The 17,128-nt window shown below is 44.5% G+C and overlaps 1 protein-coding gene and 2 non-coding genes across 3 annotated transcripts in view; 1 reads left to right on the top strand and 2 right to left on the bottom strand.

Moving 5' to 3' along the window:
- Dhc98D (Dynein heavy chain at 89D) overlaps positions 1 to 17,128 on the bottom strand; it is a 109,075-nt gene that overhangs the window by 40,483 nt on the left and 51,464 nt on the right. Inside the window, exons 53-60 of the mRNA XM_089735420.1 lie at positions 14,253 to 14,376; positions 12,939 to 13,123; positions 6,118 to 6,210; positions 4,471 to 4,623; positions 3,174 to 3,329; positions 1,948 to 2,118; positions 904 to 1,092; positions 163 to 289 (exon numbers count right to left, since the gene is read on the bottom strand). Coding sequence (XP_089591546.1) covers positions 163 to 289; positions 904 to 1,092; positions 1,948 to 2,118; positions 3,174 to 3,329; positions 4,471 to 4,623; positions 6,118 to 6,210; positions 12,939 to 13,123; positions 14,253 to 14,376 — 1,198 coding nt within the window. The remainder of the gene's footprint in view (positions 1 to 162; positions 290 to 903; positions 1,093 to 1,947; positions 2,119 to 3,173; positions 3,330 to 4,470; positions 4,624 to 6,117; positions 6,211 to 12,938; positions 13,124 to 14,252; positions 14,377 to 17,128) is intronic.
- LOC114239527 (5S ribosomal RNA) lies at positions 5,522 to 5,640 on the bottom strand. The gene has a single exon (XR_003624454.1). It is a non-coding gene; the product is annotated as a 5S ribosomal RNA (ribosomal RNA).
- Positions 15,270 to 15,342, top strand: TRNAA-AGC (transfer RNA alanine (anticodon AGC)). Its single transcript has one exon. It is a non-coding gene; the product is annotated as a tRNA-Ala (tRNA).

Raw genomic sequence — 17,128 nt, 5'->3', positions numbered from 1 at the left:
TTAAAAGCTATAATTTTAATTTACGCTAGGATCGAACTAATTATACCAGGTACGTACCGAACTTAAAACACATACGTACCTATAGTTGAATAGATTGAAAAATAACCTAGAAACACACATTATTTACCACTGAATTAGCATAAGGTACAGCACTAATCTTACCGTCTTCCTCTTCAGGCATTTTCTCTTCTTCCTCCGGTATAACTATTTCTTCTAGCACGACTGGTTCGTCTTCGGGAAAATACCTTGCCACGTGCTCTTGTATGTGCCCGCGCATTAATTCGTTGTCCTGTGATTTTTGTTAACACATACCATAAGCCGTGCATTTACAATAAATAGTGTTAAATTACAGAGTTATGTTTTTATATTTGTATGCATGTATCTATGTATTGGTTTTGGCAATATAATTTATAACTTTTTCTCATTTTACTCATGTCTACTGTAATTCTTTAAATTATCGCCATGTATTAGCTTCATCACAGATACGCACTTCTTGATCGTTCACTTCATCGACGAGGGTTGACTGGAAGAGAATGCCTGCATGGCGTTAAGTTCGCCTTTGTACACTACTTTGTGCAATAAAGAATATCCCAACGGTCACCGTCCTCGTCGAACCCGTCGCTTGCGGCGAAGGGCTCGGCGAGCGAATTAACCCATAGACACAGCCCACTGAGTTTCTCGCCGGATCTTCTCAGTGGGTCGCGTTTCCAATCCGGTTGCAGATTCTGCGAAGCACTGCTCTTGCTAGGGTCAGTGTTAGCAACACTCCGGTTTGAGCCCCCTGAGCTCACTTACAGACGTTAGGGTGAAGCTGAAATAGCCTCTCAAGGCTATCAGCATAGGTAGGAAAAAAAAAGAATTTTCATTCATTCATTCATGTTTGAACCTATCCAGTTACATCACCTGTTGGTTGATAAGACGATCGCATATGACCCTGGTGAACTCGTTCCTCCAGCACCTAACTACTGTACGTTTCTCGCTGAAGTAGTTCGCGTGTGTCAGACACATGCCAGCCGCTATCCGAGACAAGTCACGGAGATTAAAAATGTAGTGGAACTTAGCCGGAGTAGGAGGCAATTCTACTATTATTATCTGAAATATAACAGAATATTATTGAAATTCTGACGTGAGAAATGCATTAGTTTTCCAATACCATAGTACAATAACGTTATTGTATACAACATATTAGATGTAAGTACCAATGTTGCTACATAATCCATACATCGACGAGAAAGCTTTGATAAGCTTTTTAGTAAATGTTATGAGGGCTATTGTTTGTACGCTCGAGCTTTGTACCGTGGCTTGACTTATTTTTGACCCCAAACAATGATTGCATTGTTTGAAGGGATAATCTTCGAATGAAAGAGACGATTCTAACTAATATTACTATTTTATCGAAGAGTCGTCAGCATGTCTCAAATAGATTGGACTACAAAGTATCATTAGGTAACACTTTTCAGCTTAATAAAAATAATGGAAATTGAAATTATGTATTACTAGCGACCCGCCCTCGCTTCGCTTCGGAAACATTAAAACACACATGAAACCAAAAAAATAAAATAAAAATAATTAAAAAAAAGTAGCCTATGTTCATCAGGGACAATGTCGGCTTCTAATGGAAAAAGAATTTTTCAAATCGGTCCAGTAGTTTCGGAGCCTATTCGAAACAAACAAACAAACAAATCTTTCCTCTTTATAATATTAGTATAGATATAGATTTGTTATGAGCTCCGTCTTTGGAATCAGCTTCCTTCCACGGTGTTTCCTGAGCGCTGTAACATGTCATTCTTCAAACCAGGAGAGTATTAAACGGTATGCAGCTTCTTGGCTTTGCTCCTGGCGTAGCTGAAGTCCAAGGGCGACGGTAACCACTCACGATATGGTGGGCCATAAGCTCGTCTGCCTGCACGGACAATACAAAAAATAATCTAATAATAATCTAATAACCTTATACAAGTCTAATGTCATTTGAACGATTTTCTCCACAATTCCCTGTATCTCTTCCGGGAATATCTCAAAATGTCCTTTCAGTATAGAAACGTAAATGTGGCGTAGTGTGTTTTCCGATGGAAACTGAAGGTTGTATACTGAAAACATGGATATGAATCTCGGATCCACCTAAAATAGAAATAGACCGTCGATGATATTACTCCTCATGAAAAACGCACACACAGGAGGTCCCATTGTACACAGCTTACGAGGGTACGACCAGAGGTACCGCAACCTTAATGCCGCTGCCCACGTAATCACATGAACCACACAATCGAAGCCACAATTAGATCGGCTGTTTTATCATTCTCCGACATGTCACAGTAATAGACACAATTTTTTATCGCTTAGAAAAGCGAACGAATTCACGGCCAACACGGTGTTAAGTGGTTTTTTTTATTGCCTATATGGGTGGACGAGCTCACAGCCCACCTGGTGTGAAGTGGTTATCGGAGCTTATAGATATCTACAACGTAAGATCCGCCACTCACCTTGAGATATGAGTTCCAAAGTCTCAGTATAGTTACAACGGCTGCTCCGCCCTTCAAGCCGAAGCACATTACTGCTTCATGGCTGAAATAGGTAGGGTGGTGGTACCTACCCGTGCGGACTCACAAGATGTCGTATCACCAGGTTAGCAGAGCCCATTGGAGTTAACAACTTTAGTGCGGCTAATTACCTTGATACATGAGTAAAATTAGTATTTATAGTAAAATCGTTTTCCTCGCCGTACAAACCGAAAGGCACTAACTACTTCACGACAGAAATAGGCAGGTTAGTAGTACCTAGCCGTGGGCCAGACATCCTACCACTAATAATTCTGCAAGTTAGATGTTTTTGGGTTTATTTCTTCATCCTGCAAATCATTCACGAAAATATGTGTATTGAATTAACAATTAAATTCTATAACAAGCGGTTAATGTATTTCAGCAACAGAAACTTCCTTATAATTTCAAGAATAAATCAACAATAGCTAAGGTTTTGTACATAGGTTTTTTTCTGAATTACATGCTTAGGGTTGGCACTCGCCGTTTTATTTTTATATCAACAGTATAAATAGCGATATATGAGTAGCTTTAAATGGTTGTGGTATTTGTCAGATAGCGAGAATTTACAAGCCAATCGGCAGTTTTTTGTTTGTTTTTTTTTTTTGTTTAAGTCCGTGTTTCATGTTTGCGTCTTACGTCGTTTCTTCCTCCTCCAGCTTTCCCCATGGCCGCGAGAAAGCCGATGTCTTTCAGGTTCTTCCAGTTGAGATCTTTTCCGCGATCGTAGAATCCTTTCCTTTCGAATAATAGTTTCAACAAGGCAATGGGCTGCTGCGTTCCGTACGTATCAACCTGAATACAAATTAGTATAAAGGCAGCTATTGTGATTGTTCACGATTGGTGGTATGTTTATTACGACGAATTAGGCTTATTTAAGGAATTTACAATTTAGAGATACAATTTAAGGTTAATAAACTATTTAGATGTAAGCGGTTGGGGCGTCCTCCAACCAGGTGGACCGACGACTTAGTGCGCACGGCGGGAAGTCGTTGGATGCGGAAGGCGAAGGACCGCATTCTGTGGAAGGCATTGGGGAAGGCCTATGTCCAGCAGTGGGCAGATAAAGGCTGATGATGATCATGATGATGATGATGATGTAAGCGGTTTAAAGTGTTTGTTAGCGTCTATGAGCTACACACTACCACATGTTATTTATATGGCACATATGAAAATTTACATTATTATTCATTGTTCTCTATATTACTTATATAGCATTAAAAAGATTAAAGTTTCTGTTGTTGATCGGTCAATTTAATGTTTTATGTTATGGTTAGTGAAAAATTACGTGGAAACATTCCGTTACAAAGATAGATGATAGTCAAGTTATTATGGGCGTGTTACAAAACTTACAATGTAGATAATTGTATCAATGTAGTAATTTGCGTAATCACTGGTGGTAGGACCTCTTGGGAGTCCGCACGGGTAGGTACCACCGCCCCGCCTATTTCCGCCGTGAAGCAGTAATGCGTTTCGGTTTGAAGGGTGGGGCAGCCGTTGTAAATATACTAGAACTTATATCTCAAGGTGTGTGGCGCATTTACGTTGTAGATGTCTATGGGTTTCAGTAACCACTTCACCAGGTGGGCTGTGAGCTCGTCCACATAGCTAGGCAATAAAAAAAAAAAAAAAAAATCTACCCGAGCACAGGAGATCCCCTATTCCATTTCGATCGCGCACTTACTAGAGGGTGCTAGGGTAATGATTGCACACGGGCGCTACATGGGCTAGAGATGTTCTGGGTGTTGTGACTCACAATGGGCATGTTCATGTTGTCGAGCTCGCCAGGAGGCGTGGGATTTGCTAACAGCTACCAGAGCGCCTCAAAAGGAGACCCCCTATTCCATTTTGATCGCGCACTTACTAGAGGGTGCTAGGGTAATGATTGCACACGGGCGCTACATGGGCAAGAGATGCACTGGGTGTTGTGACTCACAATGGGCATGTTCATATCGTCGATGAAAACAAGCATTCTCTTCCCGACCGGCGGCCCGAATGTGTCCTTGGTTCGCTTCTCCACAACCGATTCCAGATTCCTTTGCACGTCCATCGATGACGTCCGAGAAGAGAAATTCATTTGTTGGATGATCTAAGGAAATATATAGCTTAACGTTAAAATATATTACTCAGTGGGTCGCGATCAGAGGCGGATTATCCGTAAGGCAAATTAGGGCGCGCAAGCTCAGAATTTTTAAATAAAAAAAGTAACATATCGACGATTTAAAACTAAATGCTTGAACTAAATGTCCTGGTCTACTAATGTCTAGGGTTTGATGATACAACGTCATTGTAATTGCAAAAACAACTAGTTAAAATTTATAGTATTATGATGACTATTTATGACCGGTACAGGGGCGCCGATAAATTGATTGCCTAGAGCGCTCTGGACTTTTAATCCGCCACTGGTCGCAATGGTCCAGTGGTATGTTCTGCGAAGCGCTACTCGTGCTAGGGCCAGTGTTAGCCATCTCTCAGGTTGAGCCCGTGAGCTCATCTATCAGCAAGAGCGTAGCTGGAATAGCCTTAAGATACCAGCGAATAGGTAGGGAAAAAAGTAAAAATATGTATAGTATAAGTACTTTTAACATAGTGTTCATGAACAACTCTCATGCCTAATAAAATTAGACCCGTAAAATTTACTTATCTTTTTTTTTCCTACATAAGCTGATAGATAGCCTTGAGAGGCTATGTCAGCGTAAATTAACAAACAATTTACTACTTTGCGTGATATCTACAGCCTATAGTTAGTCCCAGAGATAGTACCTACCGCTATACTGTGTAGTTCTGAGGCGAATTATTGTAACTGATCCTTCCATCTTACATACTCTGTTTACGGGCAACGGGAATCACGACTATCAGAATGGCTTTCAGTATTCGCATGAAAAATTAATAATAATGAAAAATAGGTCGACGAGCGTGATGTTTTACTGATACCACACTATAATAATTTAAATCGTCAAAATTAATTCGGTTTCCACAAGCAAAAAAGCCAACATCACGTAGTGTTCCCAGGCGGTCACCCATCCAAGTACTGACTACGCCCGACGTTGCTTGACTTCGGTGATCGGACGAGAACCGGTGTTTTCAACGTGGTATGGACGTTGGCGAATGTGTTGGCAAAATTAAGCTATATATTTACAGAATGTAATCAACCACACCCTACCAATTACTATGAGACAATTATGATGATATAATCGAATGGCTGAAGTGACAATTCCACTATAACTAGTACTTTGATACACAGACTAATCAAACTTAATAGGTATAATCGATCAATTTTCTCAAGATTGGAGGCGCCATTAACGTCCTTATTCATTAATTATGCCAATAGGCACGTTTTCTACCCAATAATTTATTATTACCTACTTCTACATACACTTAAAATAAAATTAAGCTCATTTTTTTATTTGGCTATTTATTTGTTCGTTGTCGTTTCCCTGGCTGGCACGTTGAGCGTGGTACAGCACCATTAATATCCCGATACCAGCACCAGTATTACCAAATTATTCTTTTAAAAGTATCCCATCTTTGTTCAAAGTCGCAGCAAAGTTGTTAAAACCGATTGTTTTTAAAAAGTCCATACATATTTATCAGCCGGTAGTCCACGCAAGTAGTTAGTGATGATCGCAGTCTTGGATGTTCCTGTGTCTCCCACTAATAGTACGGGACGTTCTACCTGCGAGAATAGATTAGATTGGACAGTTAGTTAGGACATAACATTACTGGTGGTAGGACCTCTTGTGAGTCCGCGCGGGTGGGTACCACCACCCTACCTATTTCTGCCGTGAAGCAGTAATGCGTTTCGGTTTGAAGGGTGGGGCAGTTGTAACTACACTTGAGACCTTAGAACTTATATCTCAAGGTGGGTGGCGCATTTACGTTGTAGATGTCTATGGGCTCCAGTAACCACTTAACACCAGGTGGGCTGTGAGCTCGTCCACCCATCTAAGCAATAAAAAAAAAAACATTTTAGTTAGTTAAGACATAGTGCTTACTACGACTTCAAATATCGCTGGAACACTGATAACGCCGAAAAATAAAAGAGATACCCGTCTGGCTCATTGATAATCCTTAGCCTTTGGTCATACAAGATCATTGACCTGGTTCTAGAATGGACTAAGCTACTCTTGACCGATTTCACAGTACGAGGAGAATTACCGTAGCGAAACATGTGAAATACTTATAACAAATAATAAACAAAAAAAGATTGAAAATGGTCCTTAATGACGGGTCCGTATTCTCGGGTTACAGACGACGGTTATCTCTAATTACACTAATTTACATTAGGTAGGACACGTGCTGGTTTTGATTTGGATAGCAAACCAAAAATTGTAGGTAGTTACAAAAGAGAATATTTTATACATAGTATGGACCTGGAATGTATTTTAAAATCGGGCAGCCTAGCTTTTAACAAATCACTGGCATTGTAATAAAAAAAAAGTGGTACATTTAAAAAAAAAAATTCTCATTAGGAAAACCAACCCATTAAATAAGTAAACAATACAACGTATATGGAGATTTTACTTCCAATTTGTGTCTTGATTTTAGAATCAAAATCACACTCAATGATTTCAACAATATCTGTTTATTTGGTAACGAAAACAATATATTTTATAAGCCGATACTAGAAATGATCGTTTTCTATAATTCGACGCTTGAAAGGCAAACGTGACTAAGCGACAATAACTGCTTTATACATAAATGATAGGCAATAACCATAATCGATGCGCAAAAAAAAAAAATATTTCTAGGTCTATTAAAATCATTTCAATCTTACAGCTAAATTCGTTAAAATAGATTTTTTTTCAGGTATTTCAACTTTAAATTAGTCTACTGTAAAGTTCACGCATTGTCGCTTAGTCACGTTTGCCTTTCAAGCGTCGATATGTATTATGATGGACACGTAGTAAAATCGCAATCAGTGTGCTTAGTGCGACTTTTTTAACGTTCTCGATAGCGTAAAAGTTAACTCATATTTGAGTCGACTATTATAAAAGCCGGCAATGTGACTTTTGGACAATTATTGGTAAATCAGAAAAACGAATTATTGACTTTGTATTCCATTGGCAGTCACAAAACTCTTCTGAACGACATCTTAGATAAATAACAGGTTAAGTATTAACCGTTATTTAATGCAGGTTTTGAACCGTATTCTTTGAAGGAGACGATTATATTCAAATCAATCTGTATTGACATATCAATAACATTTTTTTGTCCAAATGCACAGATTGCCACCTTTGATATTTTTTTTTTTTTTTTTTATGATTGAAACTTTACTGGTGGCCCGAAGGCCTTTCCAGTTTCACCAGGACAGGTGGGCGAGCAAAGGCTCAGCCAAGAGGGGTGGGATTTGCTAACAACTGCCCGAGCGCCTCCGAAGGAGACCTAACAACTCAAGAGCAATTGTTTCGCGAATGAATCTACTACCGGATCGGAATCGCGACCCGCTGAGAAGATCCGGCGAGAAACTCAGCGGGCTGATGCATGGGTTAGGTTGCACGTCGACCTCTTTGTCGAGTTCGACGAGTACGGTTACCGGGGTCCCTAAGCCTGCCCCTAGTATTAGAGCTGAAGGCATCTAATGCAAAGGTTATTGGATCTGATGGATCCGTAAGGACGTGTCTAGGGCGTCGACGGTGACTGGCTCCTGCATGATCAGGATTCGGGGAGTAGTCAGCGGCGGCAACGATAAGGCGATTATCATGACGCATAGCCTTATCGAAGTATCGTTCCGACGCTGACTTCATGTATTTTCGAATTGATTCGAGGCCCAGGTCGTCGTGTAGGTCAACGTTCCTCACGAACCACGGAGCCCTGACAGCTAACCTGCAAAAGCGGGATTGTAGGGATTGGAGGGTGTCTATGTGTGTGCGGGCCGCGTGAGCGAACACCACACTCGCGTAAGTCATGACGGGCCTTATGCAAGTTTTGTAAAGTGTCACCTTGTTCCGAAGGGACATTTTACTCCGCTTACAGATCATGGGGTAGAGTCTACCGAGAATAAACGCGGCACGGTCACGGACTGATTTTATATGCGGGCGGAATGTCATCGATGCATCCAGGGTAACGCCCAGGTACTTGACCTTCCTGGCCCAGGGTATGGGTTGTCTAAAGAGAGTAATCGGGGGTGTGAGATTCCTCCTCCTAATCCGGGAGGAAATCCGTGTGGAGCTTCCCCTCTGAAATAGCACCGCAGTACTTTTCGCTGGGTTGATGTCTATGCGCCATTTTCGGAACCACTGTCCTAGGGCTAGGGCTGCGCTCTGAAGCTTCTTCGCGATTAGGGACTTATTTCTACTAGAATAGTAAACAGTCGTGTCGTCGGCGAATAAAGCTAAATGGGTCGGCGGCGACCGGGGAATATCGTTGACGAATAAGCTAAATAGGAGGGGTGAGAGGACAGAGCCTTGCGGGACTCCAGCTGTGAGAGGTCGTGGGGAGGAGCGGGTTCCCTCGACTCGATATCGAAAAGAGCGGTTCGACAAGAAGTCCCGTATGATGAGCACGAGACTATCCGGCACGCCCATGTTGAATAGTTTGAAAATCAAACCATTGTGCCAGACTTTGTCGAACGCTTTTGCGACGTCGAAGAAGAGAGCTCCCGTGTATAACGGTTTTGGTCGATTAAGCCCCACAAGAATGTGCTCCGTGAGGCGGTGCACCTGTTGAACGCATGAGTGATTTGTACGGAATCCGAATTGTTCATCGATGAGAATGCCCTTGGATGAGACGAAGTCTCTGAGGCGTTTGTAGAGCAGACGCTCATACAGTTTGCCTAGAGACATGAGGAGGCTTATCGGGCGGTAGCTCGTCGGATGATTTTTTGGTTTACCGGGTTTATGTGTGCCGATAACGTCCGCTTCTTTCCACACCGCGGGAAAGATACAGTTCGCCATAGCGGCATTGAAAATAGATGCCAACATCACGATGAGTTGGACGGGTAGAAGTTTAATAACGCGGTTAGATATACCGTCGGAACCGGGAGCCTTGCGAGGACGTAGGTCTTTGATCAAGTCTTTAACTTCTATCGGGGTGACGGGTGGTAACGCATCCGATGGTGGCAAGGAGGCTCTGCGTTCTACCTCACTGTCTACTAATTCTACATGAACAGGGTCCACGGATTGAGTGCTGGGCGTGCACTGGGTTTGCAATGTATCGGCCAGCAGCTCTGCTTTTTCGTCATCATCAAAGGCCGCGAGTCGGCCTGAGGGGCCTACGAGGGGGGGCATAGTTACTACCGTATCCGATTTGAGAGTACGAGCTAAGCGGTAGTAAGACCTTTGGGAGGGCGCGAGTCCTTCTAAGAAATCAGACCATCTGGCATCTCGGACTTCGGCGATGCGAGACTTTACGTCGCGTTGTAGGGCACGCATTCGAATACGATTTTCCGCGGTAGGATACCTGTCGTAGGCGCGTATCGAGGCGTTCTTAGCTCTAAGGAGTTCCCTAATATCGTCGGACAATTTGAAGCGGTGAAGGAAGTCCTCCGCTACAACTTGTTTCGATGACCTATCTAATGTCGAGGTGATGTGTGACGTTAAGATGTCTATGGCTTCAGCGGTATCCTGAGGAGACGGGATAGAGTCCGGGTTAAACGGGAGCGATGGTGGATCAGATTCAGCCAGGCTGATGCCCAGCGTGTGCCAATCCACCACAGTCCTCGTGACGGGAACGGAATCGGGAGCGCGACCGAGCTTCATAACGACGGGACGGTGGTCTGAATCTAACTCTGAAACTACTTCGATCGAGTGTAAGCGCAGAGTTACGTTTTTTAATAACGCTATGTCGAGTATATCCGGGCGATGCGCGATATTTAGCGGGTAGTGAGTCGGGGTTAGCGGAGCGACGATATCGAAGGCGAGATCATCGACTAACGCGTCAAGCCGCCTGCCATTCGGGGTTGTGGTGTGTGAGTTCCACCTGATGTGTTTACAATTTAGGTCGCCCGCCAGAATGACAGAGCTCCCCATACCGAGCAGCGCCTCGATATCACTGCTTAGAACGATCTTATCCGGTGGAAGATAAACGGACGCGATAACGATCGGCGCGTGTCCCGTCAGTGAGATTCGGCACACTGATGCTTCGATATTAGCGAGCGCGGGAGGATCGAGCGGGACGCAATGCAGGGCTCTTCTATAGTAAATGACGGTACCACCACCACGGGCAGAGAGCCTGTCGTTCCTGACCATGTTATAGTTCGCGATTTTAGGGTCACGGCGCGCGGGCTTAAGTAGGGTCTCCTGCACTAAAAAGATATCAATTTGATGGTCACGCAAAAAGTCAGAAACCTGATCACGTTGATTTGCGAGACCGTAAGCGTTAAAAAATCCTATCGTTACGGATAGGGGCTTTATTCTACTTATATACGCCATTGATTACCGGCGGAGTGAGGGGAGGACGTACGTATTTAATGACGCGTATACGTCGGCGTATTCTTGCACAACGGCGATAAAGTGTTGTGCAGTGGAGGCAGCGCGAATGGCGTCGCCCAAAGCGTTAACGCGCTCAAAGTTGATCGACTGAAAGAAGTCGATCGCTAAAGCGAGATTTTCGGACGCGGTCGGAGGGCAAGTCGCGGGAGAGGGACGAGTCGCGGGGGCGGGACAAATCGCGGAGGAGGGAGTTGTAGCCGTGTTCGTGTACGGCAGCGGTTTTGCCCAGGCCGAGACACTGGGCACCGCCGCCGGAACGAACGCTGGCTTAGCCTGCGACGCAGAGGGTGCCGAGGCTTTGATGTCTGGGCCGGAAGCTCGGAGGCGGTTTTGGCGGGCGACGCGGCGATTTATTTTAGGGGCTCGGGGGCAACCACGGTAATTCGCGGGGTGACCCTGTGTTCGACACAGGACGCAGCTAGGCGGTTCCGTCGCGGTTTTTTGGTCGCGAGCGCAGAGGGCCGTGGCGTGATCGCCCAAACACTTAATACATCGGGGGTGCGCGTGACAGTTACGGGAAGAGTGCCCGTACAATTGACAGTTATGGCACTGGCTAGGAGTGCCTTTTTTATGGGGGGCTTCGATGGCGATACCGGAGAGCCTACAGACGGTCTGTGTGTTGAAGATTTTCTTACCCTCGGGGGTAGGCTGGAGGGTGAATAGAACCATATTATATGGCTCCCTACCGCGACCGGTGTGCATACGGTGCACAGAATTCACCGGAAAGCCCTGTTCTAACAGATCGGCCTTGACGAGCTCTACATCTAACTCTTTAGGGATTCCGCGTATTACAACGCGGAGTTCGCGCTCCTCCTGGAGCGTATAAGTATGGAAACTTATACGTTCCTTACGGAGGTAAGAAGAGAGGGCCCTATGGTCGTCAGGTGTTTGAACCTTAATTTGAATGCCGTTCGCGAGGTTACGGGCATTCGTGAAATTTATATTTTTGGCCTTAAGGGCCAGGCAAACTCGATCCCAAGCTGCCTTCTCCTGAAGGATAACCGGGGGAGGGGTCTGGGTTTTATTTTGTGCCACCGGACGCGGCGACGGAGTGGCACGGGCTGGGGGCGCAACGGGAGTCTGAGGGTGGGGGCGCGACGCGTTCACGGCTTTGCTAATTTTAGCGGCCGCGGGAGCTCGAGACTCCGCGGCACGCTTCTTACCCTTCTGTACCAGGGTGAATCCATCCGTCGATGAGGCGGGGGCGAGGTCGACCTCCATGTCCGAGTCAGAGTCGGAGCACGAGGAGGCGGGTGCAGGCGACCTACGAGCAAGTGTAGGTGTTTTAGAGGGCGCGACGGAGGCCGCGGATGATCGCTCAGCTGAAACGATGGTCACGGCGGACGACGCAGCAGCTTTTCTCGCCAGTATAGGCGACACGGGAGCGGCAGGCACGACAGAGGCTGCGGTGCTCAATGCAGAAGCTCTGCACGCAGGAACAGGCGACGCAGGAGCAGCGAGCGCGGCGGAGTCCTCGAGAGGGCTCGCAGTGTGATTGGCCTTGAAGGCCAGAAACTCTGAGGCGAGCTGTGGGTGGCGAAGTCGGAGGAATTCCGCGAATACAGCGTCCATGATCGCTGAGTACCCAGGTGGGGCGGCCCCGGGTCTTGAAACACTCGCCTTGCGGCGAGGCCCCAACTTCTCGGACCTGAGCGGTTCTATTGAACACAGGTGGCAATGCGGCGCGATTATTGGTCGGCAGATGTATCACGAACACAGGCCGCGCGAACAATGGCCGGGCTAACAAAAGCCGGGCGAACAAAGACCGGGCGATCGAGTGGACGATGAGCACGTCCGCACGTGACGGGTGCCTCTATCGGAATGCCACCTTTGATAATAGACGACTCATTTGTATAGAATGGGATCGTTTGCCGCAAGGGGCGCTGTTCCAACTGCATACAAAATTCGGCTAACTTTTACGCTATCGAGAACGTTAAAAAATTCGCACTAAGCACACTGGTTATTCACTTACGCTTTCCATAATCTTTATCAGCCACGTAAGTCGCAGGGTGTCGACTGTTGGTACGAGTATGGCGGGGAACTTCATGTCCCGATCGTGTTCGTATTCCGGTACCAGCCAGTCCCAGGCTTCCCATAATTTGGTCGTTAGCTCAAGGCAATAGTCGTATAGAGTTGGAAAGCCCATCGGAAAATGTTCTGTTGGAATACGAATTAAGACAAAGCATAATTACTTTTAGCATAACATGGCAAACCATAAGACATATTTAGCTTTAATAGAAATGGCCATTCTTGCAGTTTTAAATGACATAAACGGATTAACTATAATCTTCACATAATTGGAGAGGCTAAAGCTCTCAAACTGGCATTAGGAGATATAGTCAGCCCCCATAGATGGATACTGCTGTCCGATCTATATCTACCGAAGAGCATTCATGCATTCTTGACCAAAGGCTGTATTAACGTTAAAAATTTCACCAATTGTGGCTTTGAATCTAGAATCGCTTGGATGCGGGTAGCGTAGGCTATATCGTTGGGCGAACTTTAACGGATGGCCTATGACCGGCATTAGATGTGACTTCTAGTTTTTACCCTTATCCCATTTTGTGGCCAAATTTGTCGGCAAATCAGGCACTGAATGTCTATAGCCTGATAGTGATAATATTAGGAACCACTCAACCAACGATACCCTGTCGAATGGAATAAATAAAAAACGCTGATTCGGACAGTTTATGAGACTATTAATTAGCTTATGCCCGACCTTCCCGAACCGTAATGAATAAGAGAATTGCATTAAGGACAATAGAACAAAAATAATTTAACGGTGTCAGAACTGGTAGGTGTTAATAAAACAAGAATCTTTACAATAAAAATACCACCAGTGAATAAACTATAAAAATGAATTGCTGTTCGTTAGTCTCGCTAAAACTCGAGAACGGCTGGACCGATTTGGCTAATTTTGATCTTAAATTATTTGTGGAAGTCCAGAGAAGGTTTAAAAGGTAGATCAATATGAAAATGCTCGGAATTAAATAAAAATAACAATTTTGTTTGTCCTTTGATGTGTCCCATGTAGTACGGATTCCTTATACAAAAGCTTAGGTCTTTTATTTATCGATTGAGGCAGTACGAAGTTTGCCGGGTCAGCTAGTATACTATAAAAATATGTTATAGCCGTTTTTCTTTTACAACGTGCTTCAAACGTATAAACTAGCCAAACTAAAAAAGAAATATGCCAATAATTCCACAGCACATAAATGCTCTTAACCGAATGATCGAATCAAAGTATAATAACTACTATAGGTATATTTAAAATTTGAATACAGACTTGTAGTAGCTTTTTTCTCAGGGTTGTCTTCGACCAGCATCATGGGACACGCCTTCTTGATGTAATTGTCGAAGTCGTATCGACCGTTGTCGACTATGGCCGCCCCGAGGCTGTTGTACATTGACTGGAAAGTATATTGTCGTGATCTTTACTCCACCTCTCTTTATAATGTGCCTATAAATTAATAATAATAACGTTTCGACATTCGTTACTTCATGCCCTTTTTTATTGCTTAGATGCGTGGACGAGCTCACAGCCCACCTGGTGTTAAGTGGTTATTGGAGCCCAGACATCTACAACGTAAATGCGCCACCCACCTTGAGATATAAGTTCTAAGGTCTCAAGTATACAAAGGCTGCTCCACCCTTCAAATCGAAACGCATTACTGCTTCACGGCAGAAATAGGCGGGGTGGTGGTACCTACCCGCGCGGACTCACAAGCGTTCCTACCACCAGTAAAATGCCTAAACTGCAATGCTTTTGCACCCGACACGACTATGGCTACAATTTTCCAGAACATTCCCGATAGCAGGTATTACTGTTTTTGATATCCGTTTTGGGAAATTTAAGCCAGATTATTTTTTTCCTGCCTATGCTGATAGCCTTGAGAGGCTATGTCAGCTTTACCCTAGCGTGTACGTGAGCTCTCGGGGCTCAACCCAGAAGTGTTGCTAACAGTGGTCCTAGTAAGAGCAGTGCTCCGCAGAATATACTACCGGATCGGAAACGCGACCCACTGAGAAGATCCGGCGAGAAACTCAGTGGGCTGTGTCTGTGGGTGGTAAGCCAGATGACGTTACTCGTATAACCACAACACTTCTCGAAGCTATGACAATTATTAATTAAATAATGGAGAATCGTAATCGTTCAATGAGTAGTGATTAAAATGAAATCATTTCAATAACACACAAAATACAATTGTGTTTTTTTGCTGAGATATATATATGTATATAGTATATATATTTTATTTAGGTTAGTTTAAAAATACTATCTAAAATTTTAACTCGATATCTCAACGGGGGCGTAGCTCAGATGGTAGAGCGCTCGCTTAGCATGCGAGAGGTACCGGGATCGATACCCGGCGCCTCCAATCTCGACTGTCTTTTTTAGATTAATTTTCGTTCCGAATTTGCAAATCTATACAACCCGTTGATTGAATGTCAGACATTATGACGTCAGTATCTTTTACATTTATTTCGAATCAATCCAAATCTTCAAATATGTCCTGGTACATAAAGCCATTCAAATACTTGGTGATGGTAATGCTTGGTGATTTCTATTGTTTCTGTTGAAAATTTTCTTGGTAGTAATATTACATACGCTTCACGTGTTAGGTACGTGCACGCTTCACGTGCTTCAAAGTGATATGCGTACAAGGTGCACTGGGCTTAGAGCGTGTTTCCAGCATGCACGGGTTATATCATACTTACAAACGTCTTCTCGCATTAAAACTGTATAATCTCAAAACTTACTAATTTTACAGGAGAGTGCTTTAAAGGTTTAACATGTGATATTTTTAATATTAATCATCTTTGCAACATTTATTATTTCTTACCAGATATAATACTGTTACCGAGTCCTGGCAACCCCCGACCGAGAGCCAGCGCTAAAACTATAAAAACGATCCCTCGCTGCGCCTTGGCCTCCGATGTTCGACCAGCCCATACCGTGGGCCCCGAAGGTCAAATATTTAGGCGTCACTCTCGACAGTAGGATGACATTCCGCCCCCACATCAAGACGGTACGCGACCGTGCCGCCTTCATTCTAGGACGTCTCTACCCGATGATATGTAGGCGTAGTAAAATGTCCCTTAGAAATAAGGTGACACTCTACAAAACTTGCATACGCCCCGTCATGACCTATGCAAGTGTAGTGTTCGCTCACGCGGCCCGCATACACTTAAAATCATTCCAAGTCATTCAATCCCGTTTTTGCAGGATAGCCGTCGGAGCCCCGTGGTTCGTCAGGAACGTCGACCTCCATGACGACCTGGACTTAGAGTCCACCAGTAAGTATATGCAGTCGGCGTCAATGCGCCACTTCGATAAAGCGGCACGACACGAGAACCCTCTCATCGTGGCCGCCGGTAACTACATTCCCGGTCCTGCGGACAGAATGGAAAGCAGTCGACGTCGCCCAAAACACGTCATCTCGGATCCTCCCGATCCACTAACGGTGCTTCTAGGTACTTCAAGCACCGGTCACCGTTCTCGTCGAACCCGTCGCTTGCGACGAAGGGCTCGACGAGTAAATTAACTCCCAGACACAGCCCACTGAGTTTCTCGCCGGATCTTCTCAGTGGGTCGCGTTTCCGATCCGGTGGTAGATTCTGCGAAGCACGGCTCTTGCTAGGGTTCGTGTTAGCAACGTCATCAGGTTTGAGCCCCGTGAGCTCACCTACAAAAGTTAGGGTTACGCTGACATAGCCTCTCAAGGCTCTCAGCTTAGGTAGGACAAAAAAAAAAAAAAGCCTTGGCCTCTTTTTTGTGCGTGGCGTTCGTGTGTGCGGTTCTTGTTGAAACATGTTTGGTTCTTGTGTAATTTTAACAGTTTTCGTTAACAGTAAATTGAAATCATTTTGTTAGAAGTTTTGTTAATTCAGTGAAATTTAATTAGGCTAGTTCTGTGTTATTTATTTCTTTTTGTTAACTACCTCACTTCTGGTCGATAATATCAGAATTGGGATAAAATCACGTGCTTTTGAAAGATGACAGGACGTCGATCTAGAAAATACCAGCGTGATCATTCTCATCGACGCTGTCATGACCGCTCGAATTCTGGATTTAGGAGTTTGTTGCATTAATCATCGTCGCGATCGTGTTGTGTGTAGAAAGAGCAAGACACCTACGCCGCAGGATGTCTCCTGGCATAGTTC

This window comes from Bombyx mandarina, chromosome 19 (assembly GCF_030267445.1).
Source record: "Bombyx mandarina strain Sakado chromosome 19, ASM3026744v2".
NCBI classification, from domain to species: Eukaryota; Metazoa; Arthropoda; class Insecta; order Lepidoptera; family Bombycidae; genus Bombyx; species Bombyx mandarina.
The sequence above is the reverse complement of the archived record's forward strand: the minus strand, read 5'-3'. Positions and strand labels throughout refer to the sequence as shown.